This window comes from Vicia villosa, linkage group LG1, assembly GCF_029867415.1.
Source record: "Vicia villosa cultivar HV-30 ecotype Madison, WI linkage group LG1, Vvil1.0, whole genome shotgun sequence".
NCBI classification, from domain to species: Eukaryota; Viridiplantae; Streptophyta; class Magnoliopsida; order Fabales; family Fabaceae; genus Vicia; species Vicia villosa.
The window spans coordinates 82,468,442-82,483,596 of record NC_081180.1 but is presented as its reverse complement, the minus strand read 5'-3'; the positions used below and the strand labels follow the sequence as shown (position 1 = coordinate 82,483,596).

The 15,155-nt window shown below is 34.5% G+C and overlaps 1 protein-coding gene across 2 annotated transcripts; it reads left to right on the top strand.

Moving 5' to 3' along the window:
- Positions 1-6,444: 6,444 nt before the first annotated feature.
- On the top strand, positions 6,445-14,726 carry LOC131643360 (homeobox protein HAZ1-like). Of its 2 annotated transcripts, none has more exons than XM_058913560.1 (10): positions 6,445-6,729; positions 6,995-7,074; positions 7,442-9,123; positions 10,418-10,583; positions 10,673-10,796; positions 10,881-10,993; positions 11,286-11,834; positions 12,255-12,530; positions 13,595-13,684; positions 13,761-14,726. In XM_058913560.1, exons 3-10 carry the CDS (start codon positions 7,484-7,486, stop codon positions 14,439-14,441), a joined length of 3,639 nt encoding a protein of 1,212 aa, XP_058769543.1. In that variant the 5' UTR covers positions 6,445-6,729; positions 6,995-7,074; positions 7,442-7,483; the 3' UTR covers positions 14,442-14,726. The 2 variants fall into 2 exon arrangements, with proteins under 2 accessions (XP_058769543.1, XP_058769542.1); XM_058913559.1 differs by having other exon boundaries at positions 6,995-7,087.
- The last annotated feature ends 429 nt before the right edge of the window (positions 14,727-15,155 follow it).

The window sequence follows — 15,155 nt, the reverse complement described above, 5'->3', positions numbered from 1 at the left end:
ATTGATTCAAAAATTTATAATATGAAAATTAAGTTGTATTTGAAAACCAATTTAGATCAATCAATGTTTTTTGAATTGCATTCGTCTCATAATTTATCTAACGCTCTTTAACATATAGAACGTGGTTCAATGACCTAAGTTCTTAATGACATTGATTCTTTCTCTTATAGTTTATTTTTAACAACATCACTTTATTGAATAAGTCTACCTCATTATTGTCACTTACCATCATGATTGTTATGATGATAAGTCATCGTCACAATCATCATGATAGTGACAATGATGAGGCAGACTTAACCAATAAGTTGATGTTATTCAAAATAAACTAGAAGCGAAGGAATTGATATCATGAAGTACTTAGACCATTGAACTATATCCTATTTGTTAAAGAGCAAGATATGAGTTATGACATACATGCAATTCAAAAAATAGTTACTTGTTTAAGTTGTTTTTCAAGAATAGTTTAATTTTCAGATTATATACTTCTTCATCAATTTGAATGGTTGAATTTGTTTAGTGAGGTGTATGGAAAACAATCAATCTACATATTATATCATAAACTCAAGTTACTTTCCACAACAGTTATCTATTATAACCGTGCTAAAATGTTAATTATATTCCAAATAAATTGGTACGGTTGCGTTTCGAACCCATTACCTAAATATATATATCACAACGGTTATTAATCGTAATAGTTATGATTGGTAGCGCCCGTCATGCCTTATTATCACGGTCTCGCGATCGTGGTGGAAAGCACCAGACATATAACCACCCCTTACCTTACAACGGTTGGTCAGGCATTGTAGTATCCTTTTTCAAACCATTACGGTATATATGACTTTTTCGTAGTAGTGAGGCAACCTCTCAATATTAGAGATCCTCATCAATAACGGAAGCTCGTGTGACCTGATGTTCTTCTTAGCCTTCACAATATTAAGATTACACGTGAAATATTTTAAATTGTGCTAAGTCTATAGCCTTCTAGCATTCACTGGCTCCTTAAATCGTTAATATGGAACCATAGATCTATTGGTCTAGTTTGGAGAAGGCAGAAACAACAGATCCATGAAGATAAGATTCCTCGTTAACCCTTGCAAAAATAGTCTACAACGAAATCCTAAGAAGGTCATTAATGGCGACATTAGATGTCGCGGCCTCCATGGTCCATTTGAAGATGAAATATCACAATGATTCGAGTAAGCCACTCGTTATATGAGAAAATTTACGACGAGCTCTCTTATACATAGTACAATATTAAAGAACTCCCTTGCGACTTAGAAACGAGTAACTCATTCCCTATATTTTCTCAATTGTTCGGCCCAAGGTTGAATTCGCATGTGACGCAAATGATCGGGTAAGACCAATGAAGCTCTCACGAGTGAGGCTTGAGTTATATCTGGAGGTGATTTCTAGGAGTTCGTTGATATCTCAAAGTTTGGGTTCGGCGCGGGAGAAATGGGGTACCTTCAAACACTTTGACTCCCAAGCCATTGTCCGTCAATGGTGAGAGGTATTCTTAGGGTTAGAATGTGATTGCATTACGTGATATTTTACATATACTTTTATAGAAAATTCATTAGATTTCACAAACCTAAAATATTATATGTGGGATATGTGTCAGAAGGGACATTTGTCAAAAGCTTATTCATTTTATGATCAGATCAATGTGATTTATTCACATGCCTTAATCAAGTGTAATTATATGGTATGTTCCTCACTAGTTATGTGGTCCAAGTCATTCATATGGACCTTGTATGGAAATGTGACGTCCTCGACCTAACATCATTATTTAGTAGTTAATTTGATAGTACGTTCTCCTTTTAGGGGGTTTGGGATTTCAGAGAACCTTGTATTGGGTTAGTCATCACTTATTTGGGCCTTGTCACTAGACCTATAACATGTATCATTTCAACTATAAAATCAATTCAAAGAAAAGTATATTTATGGTTGCTCGTGTGCATGTTATGCTTTAGGGTTTTGGTTATGTTAAGGATCACCTTAATCTCGACAAAGACACTTTGTTAAAGTATTCAAAGATCTCAAAATCATTTAACACTATTAGCTTGGATCCATCTTTCCTTCTTATCTGTTTAGTTGAAACTTGAAGGTATGCCCCAAATTTGAACGTAAATTGAGACAAACTTTAAATCAAAACCCTTTAAGAGATTGTCACATTACGACTTCATAAAAAGGCATTTAATGCTCCTATTCTTAAGAAACGAAAATGTCCCATTCAGGACTTCCACATCCATGAATTCCTAGCTGGATAATAAAGTGTATCACAAACCCTCGCCCTACAAAGCAGTTACAATGGCTTGAGGGACAAATATTTCGGATCGTCCGAAGGCCTAGTAGACAAAGGCCTAATTACGAAGCAGCAAACTATAACACAAAGGATATGTATACCCTTTTCCCTGTGTCGCAAAGCATCCCTCACGAGAATACCATGGTATTCCATCTCACACGCTTGGAGTTATCAATCGTTTCCCCGTATTTAAAAGGAAAATGTGTCACTTCACGAGTATTCAAATCCTTTCCAATCAAACTTCACTTAATACTCTCTTACTAATTTAAAAGTTAGAGTGACAACCTTGCAGGTAAGTCTCCTCTCCACTGTCTCGGAAACCGCGAACCACCTTAATAGACTTTGAATTCCCTCCTTGTGGTTGATTATAGTTCCAATAATGAACAAATCGTTAAACTATTTTCAAATTTGTTCATGCTAAAAACACCTTATGGTTAACCTTCTTGATGCTAGTCAGAAGTTGTAACATCCGTAATTTTCCTTAAATTAATTCAATTAGAATTTAAATTATTTTATTGGAATTATTTGGCATTTCTCTGAAAATTATGGAAAATAATAGAATTGAGCCGAGGTAGTGTTTAGTAAAAGGAGGGGTGTTAGTCAGGAGGCCTTTTACTAAAATTATGTTGTTTTCATAAAAAGAATGAAAAGAGGAAAATTGGAAATAGAACGAGAAAAGAGCAAAAGAGGAGAAGAGAGCAAGAACCTGAAAGTGCAGAAGCAGAGAAAGAGGAAGAATTCAAGAATTTTGCTAAGGTAAGGGGGACTTATCTGATTAGCATCTATTATCGGGTTAGGGGTTAATAGCATAGAATAGATGTGGGATTTGTATCAATTGAGTCATATGATAGGTTTAGGGATTTAGTCAATTGTGTGATGTTTAATCCCTTTGTTGAATCTATGATGTGTGTGATGTTATGGTCTTAATCGATGCTTAATTAGTGTATTCTGATGTGCATTTTGTGTTGTATGTGTGATCCATTTCCTGAAATTCGTGCTGGTATGATTTGAGGGCAATTGGGATGTGTAGAATGTTGTTTTCTGCAATTTGGGGTTCTGAAATTACCGGTTGGCGCCGTGTCTCAGGGTTGGCGCCGCGAACGGCTGGGCAGAAAGCTAGGAAGTTTTGACACGCTCAGTTCGCGCCGCGTCCCAGTGTTGGCGCCGCGAAAGCGTACCTTTTTCTCGTTTCGCGCCGCGAGCATATGTTTGTGCCGCAAGCTGCTTGGCAGAGAGCCAAGGATTTTTGAGACGCTCAGTTGGCGCCGCGAACCAAGTTGGCGCCGCGTGCTGTTAGTGATTGGAACATTTTAAAAAGTTCAAAGATGCATAACTTTTTAACCGTTGGTCCGTTTGATGTGCCGTTTCGAGCTAAACGAACCTTATAAAATAATCTATTTGATGATTAATGATGTGATTGTGATTGAATGATGCATATATATATATATATATATATATATATATATATATATATAAACATGCTTGATGATGATGGTAGGTATGATGAAATGAGTATTTTGATAATGTTACTCATTAGACTTGACGATGGTATAAGTATGTTCATGTATGTTGCATTCATTCATATTCATTGATGATGTTGTATCCATGATGATGTGTTGGATCAGTGAAGGGCATGATTCCCATTGTGTGGAATCTGTGCTGGCAGGGCCGTATCTTGATGATGTTGGATCGGTCATGGGTTATTCCCATTTGACGATGTTGGTACCACATGCATAGTGTCAGTTCATACATATGCATATTTTTATAACATGATTGGATATACTCCAGTGTTGTAAATATTGATGATGTGTTGGTTGATTGTTCGTGATGATGAAGCTTGTCTGAATGTCTGTTCATGAAACAATTGGGTGAACGATGCAACTATGATGTGTTATTGCTTTATAACCTTATAACATTTTTTAATTATGATGAGACTCACCCTTACATGTTGTCATTTTCAGATTGAGGATAGCGGTTGTTCGACTCGGTGAGGATTAGCTCATGAGTCAGTTATTTAGTTAGCGTTAGGTGTCATGCTCCGATATTTGTAGCACTGGGGACGCGATGCTTAGAGTTTATGTTTTATAACTCTAGTTATGTTTGATGTTTTGAAGGATAAGTTTTAAAGATGTTGAACTTAGTCCGTTTGATTTAATTTCCGCTGTGTTAACATGAAATGTCTTAATCGATGATGATTGCCTCAGTGAATGCATGACATGACTGAATGATGTTTATTTTATTTATGAATTGTGGCACCCTTGTTTTCATGTACTCTGAATGAATTTAATTAAATTGCCGCGGGGTTAGTAAGGGGTGTTACAAGAAGAGGTCGCAATTGTTAAAGAATTATGTTCTATACTACTGTAATTGTGTTATGTATCTTGGATACCTTCATGTTCGTTTCGTTTGAGTGTCTTTTATATACTCTAAGCTTCAACCCTCTGGCCATAATGAACCGCCTTTTCGTTTTCCACACTTAAAGACTTAAAATAACATATGTCGTCGCTATAATTATCGACAATAATGATCCATAATTCCTTCATGAAATTCATAACCCCTTACAACCCTGAGACTACATCTGAACCGTTACATTTCGACTATCAACCCGAATATCCTGACGGCTACACGAATATGTGTCTGGGACCTCCACGTCCGATCTCCACCATAGGAAGATGTACGGATCCTACCAGACCATGGTATACAGATGCCAAGTCGGTTTTCCGGTTAAAGTCCTTCACACACTTCCGAATTCATCACCTCACACACTAAGATTTTCGGGATGTACAAAATTTATTTGTTATAAATTAAAATAATTTATTATTATAAATTTTATGATAATAAAAGTTATATATTGAAAAATTATTTTTAAATGATTTTATAAATTTATTCAAAATAGTTTCTCATTTAATTTTTTTTAAAAATATATCATTCAATATAATTCCTAACAATAAATATTTATCATTCAAAAATAATGATTTTGTCATGTTAAAACATGTAGCAACAAAAGATAAATTTTATTATAAAAAGGAATATCTATGTTATTGAATATGAAAACTATTTTTTTAATTCATAACAAATAAATTTGAAATAGATTCTATTAATTTAATGATTATATAAATATTATATCATATAATATAAGTCATAATAAAAAGATGAAATATTGAAAATGATTTTTTATGAGAATTTGTTTGTTACATTTAAAAATAAATAGAAATAATTTTTTCAAAAATTAAAAGGTATTTTTAAAAAATAATATTTGTCGATACATTTAAAAAAAAAATTTTTTTTATCGTTACATATTTTTTATAAAAATTTAAAAGTGAGTCTTTAATAAAAAAATGGCTTGAATAAGACTCTGGTTTAAATATTTTTTTCATAAAAAAGTATTAAATATTTTATTTTTTTGTTACGATTAATTTTGGGTATGAAATTTCAAAAAATAATAAAAGTGTATTTTTAATAAGTTTTCCTTAAAATTCATTTGAAAAAAATATCTTCTAACAAAACTGTAATTTTATAATGTTAAAATATCTAGCAATAAATATTTACCTTTATTGTTAAAAAGAAAAGAATATCTATGTTAATCAATATCAAAAATATTTTCTTTAACTCATAACAAATAAATTTGAAATAAGTTCTAAGCATTTTGAATAAATTAGTATAAAAAGGTTTTACACCGGTGCATACCCCCTTTTTCCTAAATTTTTTGTAAAACTATAATTCTTTGAAAGAGAGTAATATTCATACACTTCGTTTAAAATTATTTTACACAATCAACCAATAAAAAATCAACAAAATGCTATGTCATTAAAAATTTCTTAAAATAAAAGTGGGGTGTAATTGAATATATGGTTGTGATTGGTTGACAATGTAAAAGTGCATGACTTCTTTTCTGTTCTTTGAAGACCTTTAACAAATTTTCATATTTAGATATTAATTTTTTAAAATAAAAATATGTTATATTATGAAAACTAATTTAAAAATAAATCGTTAAAATTTAACCCTCAGTTGAGGTAGTTAGTTAACCTTGAACATGAAATTAAAATTTATTTAAAAATATTCTCTTATAAATAAATATAAATATATAACAAAGGAAGTGTCTAGACCAAAAAATATATGGGGTGCGGATAAGAGGTTTGTAACCTAATTAGCCATTACAGAATCTGAATGCAACGCAAGCCCTATATTGTACAAGAACGGTGGCCCAGATTTGCAGGAGCAGTATAGAAGCACCGCTTTTTTCTCGCATTGGCGCTGAGATTCCGAAAAGGGAACTCTCACAAACGTAAACACAACTCATCCCCCCTCTCTCTCTCTCCGTTTCACATTAGATCGAACTTTCCCCCCTTTTCCTCCATCTTCGTCTTCCTCGCCCCCTCTTTCCCGTTTCCCGCGGAAATTTCTATGTCACTCACTACCACACCGTAAGCTTTTCCTTCTCGTTCAAATCTACCGTTTCTGTTTCTCTTGTTCTCTATCTAATTTCTTAGTTTCATTTAGTTTGTCTTAAATGTTTTATCTCTTTGCTCTTGTTGGTTACTTGGTGTTGCTATGCAAGTTTGAGAATTAACTTAGCGTCTTAAGAATGGGAATTTTGAATGATATCTGTAACTGCAACTTGTTTGTTAGTTTGGTGTTTTCAACTGTCAAGTTCTTTATTTATTGGATGTTTCTTTGTTCATTTTTTAGGTAAATCCAAGTAACAGTTTTGCTTCATTGGCGTAAATCTGCAGCGGAGTTTGAGAGAGGCAAGTCCTTAGTGGTTAAAGGTAGTTGCACCTGGTGAGCTTTATTCTTCACATTCTCATCTTTCTTCAGCACTTCACTTTAGTTAGTTTAATTTAATTGTGTCAAGGAGAATTTTTGTTAAAGTTTTTTAGTAAAGAGAGAGATATGTATGTATTAATGTGCATATGTATACATATGTATGTATGTCTATGTATGTGTATGCATATGTATGTGTATGTATGAAATTGTAAAAGTTGAGACTTGAGAGAGGTTGCTTGTCTTCTTTATAGTTTTTAGACTTGTTTTTTTGGCTATGGTGGTGGTGGATGCTGTGGTGATGTGTTTTTCCTCTTACCAATGACTAGTTGAACTAGAAATTTGACTAGGCATAATGATTGTGATTTGTAGGTGAAATTTGAAAAGATTTCTGTGGTTCAAACTACTGACAAGATGGGAACTCAACAATGTGATTTGTCTGAAAAAACAGCAAAGATCGGCGCTGAATGTTTAGACAACGAACAGAGAGTACTTGGTAATGAGGTAACTGATTCTGTTATTGATGAAAAAACAGCTCATGTTGGTTCTGAGGGTTTAGACGACGAACGCAGAGTACTTGGTACTGTGGCAACCAATTCTGTAACTGATGAAGAAACAGCTAAGATCGGCTCTGAATGTTTAAACAACGAACAGAGAGTGCTTGGTACTGTGGCAACCAATTCTGTTATTGATGAAAAATCAAATCAAGTTTTGGGGAATGTGACTGAGAACTCTGTTAGTCAACTGCCTGTACCCTCTGAACAAGTCCCTGTTTGCTTATCTGATGATAAATTGGAAAACAAATGTCTTCAAGATGTTCAAAATAAACATGGGGAAACGAGTGATGCAGTTGCTTCCGTTGTTGTTGAAGAACCAACACAATCCGTTCTTGCACAAGTGAACTCGGATTCTGCGAATAAGCCATCTGATCCACCTTCTGGAGATGGCGTGAAAGATACTAGCCTTCCAAATGAGCCTAGTGAAATGAGTGATGCAGTAACTTCCCTTGTTGTTGAAGAACAAACACAACCTGTTCCTGCTCAAGTGAACTCGGAATCTGCGAATAAGCCGTCAGATTCACCTTCTGGAGATGGTGTGGAAGATATTAGTCTTCCAAATGAGCATGGTGAAATGAGTGATGCAGTAACTTCCCTTGTTGTTGAAGAACAAACACAACCCGTTCCTGCTCAAGTCAACTCGGATTCTGCGAATGAGCCATCAGATCCACCTTCTGGAGATGGTGTGAAAGATATTAGTCTTCCAAATGAGCCCGGTAAAATGAGTGATGCAGTAACTTCCCTTGTTGTTGAAGAACAAACACAACCCATTCCTGCTCAAGTGAACACACATTCTGTGAATAAGCCATCGGATCCACCTTCTGGAGATGGTGTGAAAGATATTAGTCTTCCAAATGAGCCTGGTGAAATGAGTGATACAGTAACTTCCCTTGTTATTGAAGAACTAACACAACCCGTTCCTGCTCAAGTGAACACACATTCTGCGAATAAGCCATCGGATCCACCTTCTGGAGATGGCGTGAAAGATATTAGTCTTCCAAATGAGCCTGGTGAAACAAGCAACGCAGTAGCCGGCCTTGTTGAAGACCACACACAATCCATTCCTGCTCAAGTGAATACAGATTCTTTGAACGAGCTACGGGATCCACCTTCTGGAGATGGTGCTAAAAATGTTAGCTCTGATTGTTCAGAAAGAAAGTCTAAAAGCTTAGCTCGTTCAAGTTCGAGACAAGGGGGTAAAAGTAACTCAAAATTACCGAAGAAGTATATATTGAGGTCGTTGGGAAGCAGTGACAGGGCTCTGCGGCCAAGAGATAATAAACCTAAAGCTCCTGAACCAATTAATAATGTTGCTGATGTTAACAGTGATGAAACAAAGACAAAAAAAGAGAAGAAGAAAAAGAAAAAGCCAAGAAAAGAGGGAATTAATGATCAATTTTCTAGAATCAGAGCTCAATTGAGATACTATTTAAACCGAATGGGATACGAACAGAACTTGATCGATGCTTATTCTGGTGAGGGCTGGAAAGGAGGCAGGTGTGTTAATTGTATCATTACCATGTGATTTGATTTACTTGTACTCTTTATTTGGATTTGCATTCTAATTTATGTTTGATCTTAGCTTCAATATGATAATGATAACATTATTTATACTGATTAATTGCGGGGCAATTGAAATGGAACTACATCTGCAATTTTCTGCCCCCTCCCCCCCGGGGCTTGTGTCCTGGTTTTAAGATGCCATCATAAGAATCCTTATCCTATATATTGCCTTTTACAAGTTGAATAATTTCAAGTCCATAACTGTATGTTTTGGAATATATTGAGTTCTGGAACAGTATGCTTACCATGTTCTCAACATGTACAGGAACTTTTATTTATTGCCCCCAGATAAAAAAAAGGTTCAATGTGATCTTAGGCATTTGGATTTGATATGGTATCAGATTATTTTATGTTATTTTGATCATTAAATCCTTTCCAAATATAAACATAAGAAACTTATAGTACAGATACCTTACTTTCCCTTTACTTGTCTTCAGTATCCTGCTGAAGAATGCATCAACCCATGTTTGGATTTACCTTTATTGACCATTTGAATTTTACCTTAGTTGTGTAAAAGTAAAATTACAAATGTACATCACCAAATGGAACTTTATAGAATTCAATTCAATTTATCTTTAATGATCCATTTTCTTGGGGTTCATTTAATTTGGTCCCCTGCTATATTACCCTCTTACCTTTCTGTTACTAAATTCAGAGACAGTTTGGTTTAGATTTGAGCAAGGCCCGTTTTACCTAATTGGCTTAAGGGGAAATTTGCTCTGTAGTAGTAGTACCCTGGCTGTAGTACAGGATTTGAACAATTGACTTAGCACATCAGTTGTTCCAAGCTTATCCCATGTATTCCACATCTTATTTGTGTCGCTTTTTCAACTAATTCTTTTCAGTCTGATATTTTAGAAATCATGTACATCAGCCTTTGATCCACATGCAGTTTTTGTGGCGGATTTTATTTGTGTCATTCAACTAATTTGTTTTACTCTAAAATTTTGGAAACTATATACATGCATTGATCCATCTGCAGTTTCTATGCTGCATTTAAGCATTAGAAAGTTTTCTATTTCAGTACTGATATAATGATCCAATATTTCCCTCTGTTTTATTGTCGTTTTTGAGCATATTCTTTGTTTAAAACTGATGAATTCAATGATATTTGATCATTCTTTCTTTGCCAGTTATTTTATGATAGCCAATTTCAAAGCTTGTTTCATTTTTGTTTGTTTTTGTGGTGGATAATTTATTTCTATTGATGATTGTGGTAATTTTGCAGTTTGGAAAAATTAAAGCCCGAGAAGGAGATTCAACGGGCTAAGTCTGAAATTCTTCGACGTAAATTAAAAATTAGGGATCTATTTCAAAATTTGGATTCATTGTGTGCTGAAGGAAAGCTTCCTGAATCATTGTTTGATTCCGAGGGAGAGATTGATAGTGAGGATGTAGGTTATTCCTTTATATTCATTCTTTAATGAAGCTTCCAGTTTCCCAGGATTTTGGAGTTGTGACAGTTTCAATTTTGTTGTTGCAGATATTCTGTGCAAAATGCCAGACCAAAGTGTTGGGCACTAATAATGATATAATTCTTTGTGATGGTGCTTGTGACCGTGGATATCACCAGCTCTGTTTGGATCCTCCATTGTTAACTGAAGACAGTAATATCTGGTCCACCTGATTAATTGATCACTTTATGCTTTGAAGTTATTTATCATTTATGTATTTTCTTATGTGGCTTACAGTTCCACCTGGCGACGAGGGTTGGTTATGCCCAGGATGTGATTGCAAAGATGACTGCATCGATATTGTTAATGACTTGTTAGGGACAAGTCTCTCTCTTACTGACACTTGGGAGGTCAGTTGTAAAATTCGGGGCCTATTTGATCCCTTCTTAAAACCTGGTTTTTAGGTTTTTTTTTTTTTTAAATTTTAAAAACTGAAAACCTTGTTTGGTTAACATGTTTTGTTAAAATGTTTTATGAAACAAATTTTTGATTTTCTTGTTTTTGAAACTAAAATCAAAACAAATAATACTTGTTTTAAAAACAGGTTTTCATAACTATTTTATATAACAGTTAAAAAACTAAAAAATAAATCAACATAATTGGATCTTTGCCCTCCTGATTATGTGACTGATCCTTGTTCAGAGGGTTTTTCCTGAAGCAGCTACAGCTGCTGGAAGTATCTTGGATAATAACTTGGGACTTCCTTCAGACGATTCTGATGATGATGATTATAATCCTAATGGTCCAGAGGATGTGGAGGTTAAAGGAGGTGAATCTAGTTCTGACGAATCTGAGTATGCTTCTGCTTCTGAGAATTTGGAGGAGACGCATCACGAGGATCAATACATGGGTCTTCCTTCTGAAGATTCAGAAGATGATGATTATGATCCTGATGCTCCAAATCTCGATGTTAAAGCCACTGAGGAAAGTTCAAGCTCTGATTTCACATCTGACTCTGAGGATCTTGCTGCTACAATTAAGGATAACATGTCTGTTGAACAAGATGGCGGCGTCACATCTGCATCCTTGGATAGTGTTAAGAACAAAGGTTCTAATAAACAAAATCGCAAGAAGCCATCTATAGCTGAAGAACTGTCATCTTTGGTAGAGCCAGATCTCGGTGAAGAAGATTTCACTCCGGTTTCTGGGAAAAGAAATGTGGAAAGGTTGGACTACCAAAAGCTGTATGAAGTAAGTCCTTCTTTGTAGTATGAGGTTTAAAATATTATACTATGATTCTACATGCAAGGTCTTCTTTTCTTATTTGAAGAAGGGTATGCATTACACAATTTGACACATGATTTACGGTTCTTGTATGTGTCGGAATATAATAAAATATCATCAATATCTTATAAGGTAATTTATTATATTCTAGCAGTATCAGAATAGTACCCTTAGACTGACTGGTTTCATTACTATTTTCCTGCTGAGTTCTGCTAAGTATGAAAGAACTCTAATAATCTTGTTAGCTGTAAAAGAAAACAAAATTCAGCTATTTTTCTAACCGCACAAACCGAAGACTTCTAGAAGGGGTGCGGAGTTAAATATACTTATTGTTCCTTTTGTTATTTTCCTCTCCAAATATTTTAGACTGCTATATTCCTATTGTAGGAGGCATACCATAGTGCCACTAGTGAGGATGAAGATTGGGCTGCTACCGCTACTCGAAGTAGAAAAAAAAAACTAACTGGCCAAATTACTCCAGTGTCACCAAATGGAAGTGCCTCAAATAATTCCAAACGTTCTGCTAAGAGGAACACCCATCGGCATAAAGTTGATAACACAAATAATTCTCCCACCAAAACACTTGAAGGATGCACGGAATCTGGTTCCAGGGGTAAAAAGCGCGGATCTCCGCACAAAAAACTTGGAGAAGCTGCTGTTCAGGTGATTGTCAATTATTGTTTGAATTTGGTTTTGAAGTTTGTTTTCTGTTCAGGATATCTTTCAATCAAGATTCTAATTTGCATTCTTGTTCATCCTCTGTATTTCACTCAATTTGTGCCCTTTAGATATGCTCAAGGACCTATATGCAAAATTGAATTGCAAAAAGGATCTTTTTATTTTGGGGGGGAGGGTTTATCTTTTTATCGGACTACTTGTAGTTTATTAGGTAGAAGGTTAAGAATTTTCTGGAATACAGAAAATACATTGAAATTATACTAGTTAATAACAAAATACTTTGTTTTTTACTTTTACCACTACACTTAATAACTGGTCCTTTTATGGGAATTTTAGATATCTTTCCTGGTTTGCCGCATAGGTTATATTTATTGTTTTACATTTCTATTATTTAATGAACTATTAAATTTGTACATGTTATCTACATATATCATGATACATTCAATAAATAAAGTTCAATAAATAAAGTTAATTTGTTTCAAACAACAGTGATGACATTTGTTTTGCTTAAAGTTTTTTGAATTAAAGCTTCATTGAGTCCTTTGAATTATATAATTGTCAGATTAGTAGTTTCATATATATTTGGACAGCATGTAAGACTATAAACCATTAAATCACTGAACAAAGAAGTTAGGTTTTGAGAATATAAGTTTCATCTAAATCTATATAGTTTTTAATATACCTATTTTCAAAAAAACAGTAAATTTGACTACTTTGAGATTAGAGAATTAGTAATGGTGCTGATTGTATAAAGTTGCATCTAAGTTGGGTTAGTGCTCACTTTACATATCTTGGGTTAGAGTTACTTATGAAGGGGTTAGCACACTATTCAAACCCCTTCATAATCAACCTTATCTTCTCGATGAAGCATGTTCACAAACAAATTCACACACAAAAACACAACCCACAGATTGGATAACGCCATATGATCTACTGTTAATTTTTGTATATTTTTCTATCTTTCCATTCAAAAGAAGAAAGACATAAAACACACCTCATTCTGCTTCGGATTTACCTTAAGAATTACTATTCTTGTATTTATTTTTCAGAGGCTTTACAAATCTTTCAAAGAAAATCAATATCCAGAACGAGCCACAAAAGAAAGCTTGGCGCAAGAAATTGGACTCACATTTCATCAAGTAATTTCCTTTACCATACTTTCGAGCCAATCTTCCTCAAACAACTCCGAGTTTACCATTCTTTTTTCACTTATAGGTTGACAAATGGTTTGGAAATTCTCGATGGAGCTTCCGACATTCAACACATATGAAAGCAAGTCCAGGTAGTAATGCTTCGCATCAGGCCACTGACAGCAAAGCTAAAAAGAAAGGAGAGATGGGTAATGCTTCGCAGCAGGTCACTGACAATGGAGCAGAAAATAAAGGAGAGAAGGAACGTGGATTAGTTTCCCAGGAGACTATTGGAGAAAAATCAAGAACCCCGAGATCTAAGAAAAGGAAGCAGCAGGACACTGACAGTGGAGCTGAAAAGAAAGGAGAGATGGGTAATGCTTCACAGCAGGTCACTGACAATGGAGCCGAAAATAAAGGAGAAAAGGAACGTGAATTAGTTTCCCAGGAGACTATTGGAGAAAAATCAAGAATCCTGCGTTCTAAGAAAAGGAAGCAGCAGGCCACTGACAGCGGAGCTGAAAAGAAAGGAAAGATGGGTAATGCTTCACAGCAGGTTACTGACAATGGAGCAGAAAATAAAGAAGAGAAGGAACCTGTATTAGTTTTACAGAAGACTATTGGAGATAAATCAAGAACCCCAGCGTCTAGGAAAAGGAAGCAATTGTCTGAGCCGCACGCATCTGAAGCAGTGTTGGCCCCTAACGACCCAACCCCACCGAAAGTTGAAACAGGCAAGAAAACGAAGAAAAAGAAAGGGAAATGATACATATTGCCGAAGAAAAAGAAAGGGAAATGATACATATTGCCTTTTTTCCTAAGGCAGAAAGATTAGCATCCATCCTTTTGTGCGATTGAGATTCTCAGATGATCAGCTTGGATATGGGATGTTTCTGTTCCGGGAGATAATCTCTCATTTGTATTAGTTTGTATTTTAAGAAATAGCTATTCAGGTATTCATGTCAAGTGACTTGGTTTTAGAGTTCCCTCATGCAAACCTTAAAAATAGTTGTAAGTTATCAGTTTTTGATGTATTTTTTGTTTTCATTCACATATTCTTTCCACCAAATGATGTTTTTTCTCCTCTTTTGAGAAGTGATTACCAACAAAAAAAAAACACAGATGGAAATTGGGCAACAATTTAAATTAGGATTCAATATTATATGATGTGTAGTGTTTTTTGTGTGTTATGTTGCACCGCAAGGAGCATCATTATATTTTACCATGTTTCTAACCATGACTAACAATCAATAATTAATAAGATTTTATAAAATTTCAACTTTGTTAGATATATTTATAGTTTTTTAGTCTCTGAAAAATCTAGGACAAGATTATTTTGGAATGAACTCAATGAAGTAATATAATTAAAGTACTTTTTTGAGTTTTTTCTATAACTGGTCACATTAATTAGATATTTATTAATTAAAGTTGTATTAATGAAGATCTTTGTATATATAGATATTCTTAATTAATGAGCTGT

Coding starts and splice junctions, on each gene's coding strand:
- LOC131643360 (XM_058913560.1), top strand. CDS start 7,484: ATGGGAACTCAACAATGTGATTTGTCTGAAAAAACAGCAAAGATCGGC. Junction 9,124..10,417: donor GAGGGCTGGAAAGGAGGCAG/GTGTGTTAATTG, acceptor GTAATTTTGCAG/TTTGGAAAAATTAAAGCCCG. Junction 10,797..10,880: donor TCCATTGTTAACTGAAGACA/GTAATATCTGGT, acceptor TGTGGCTTACAG/TTCCACCTGGCGACGAGGGT.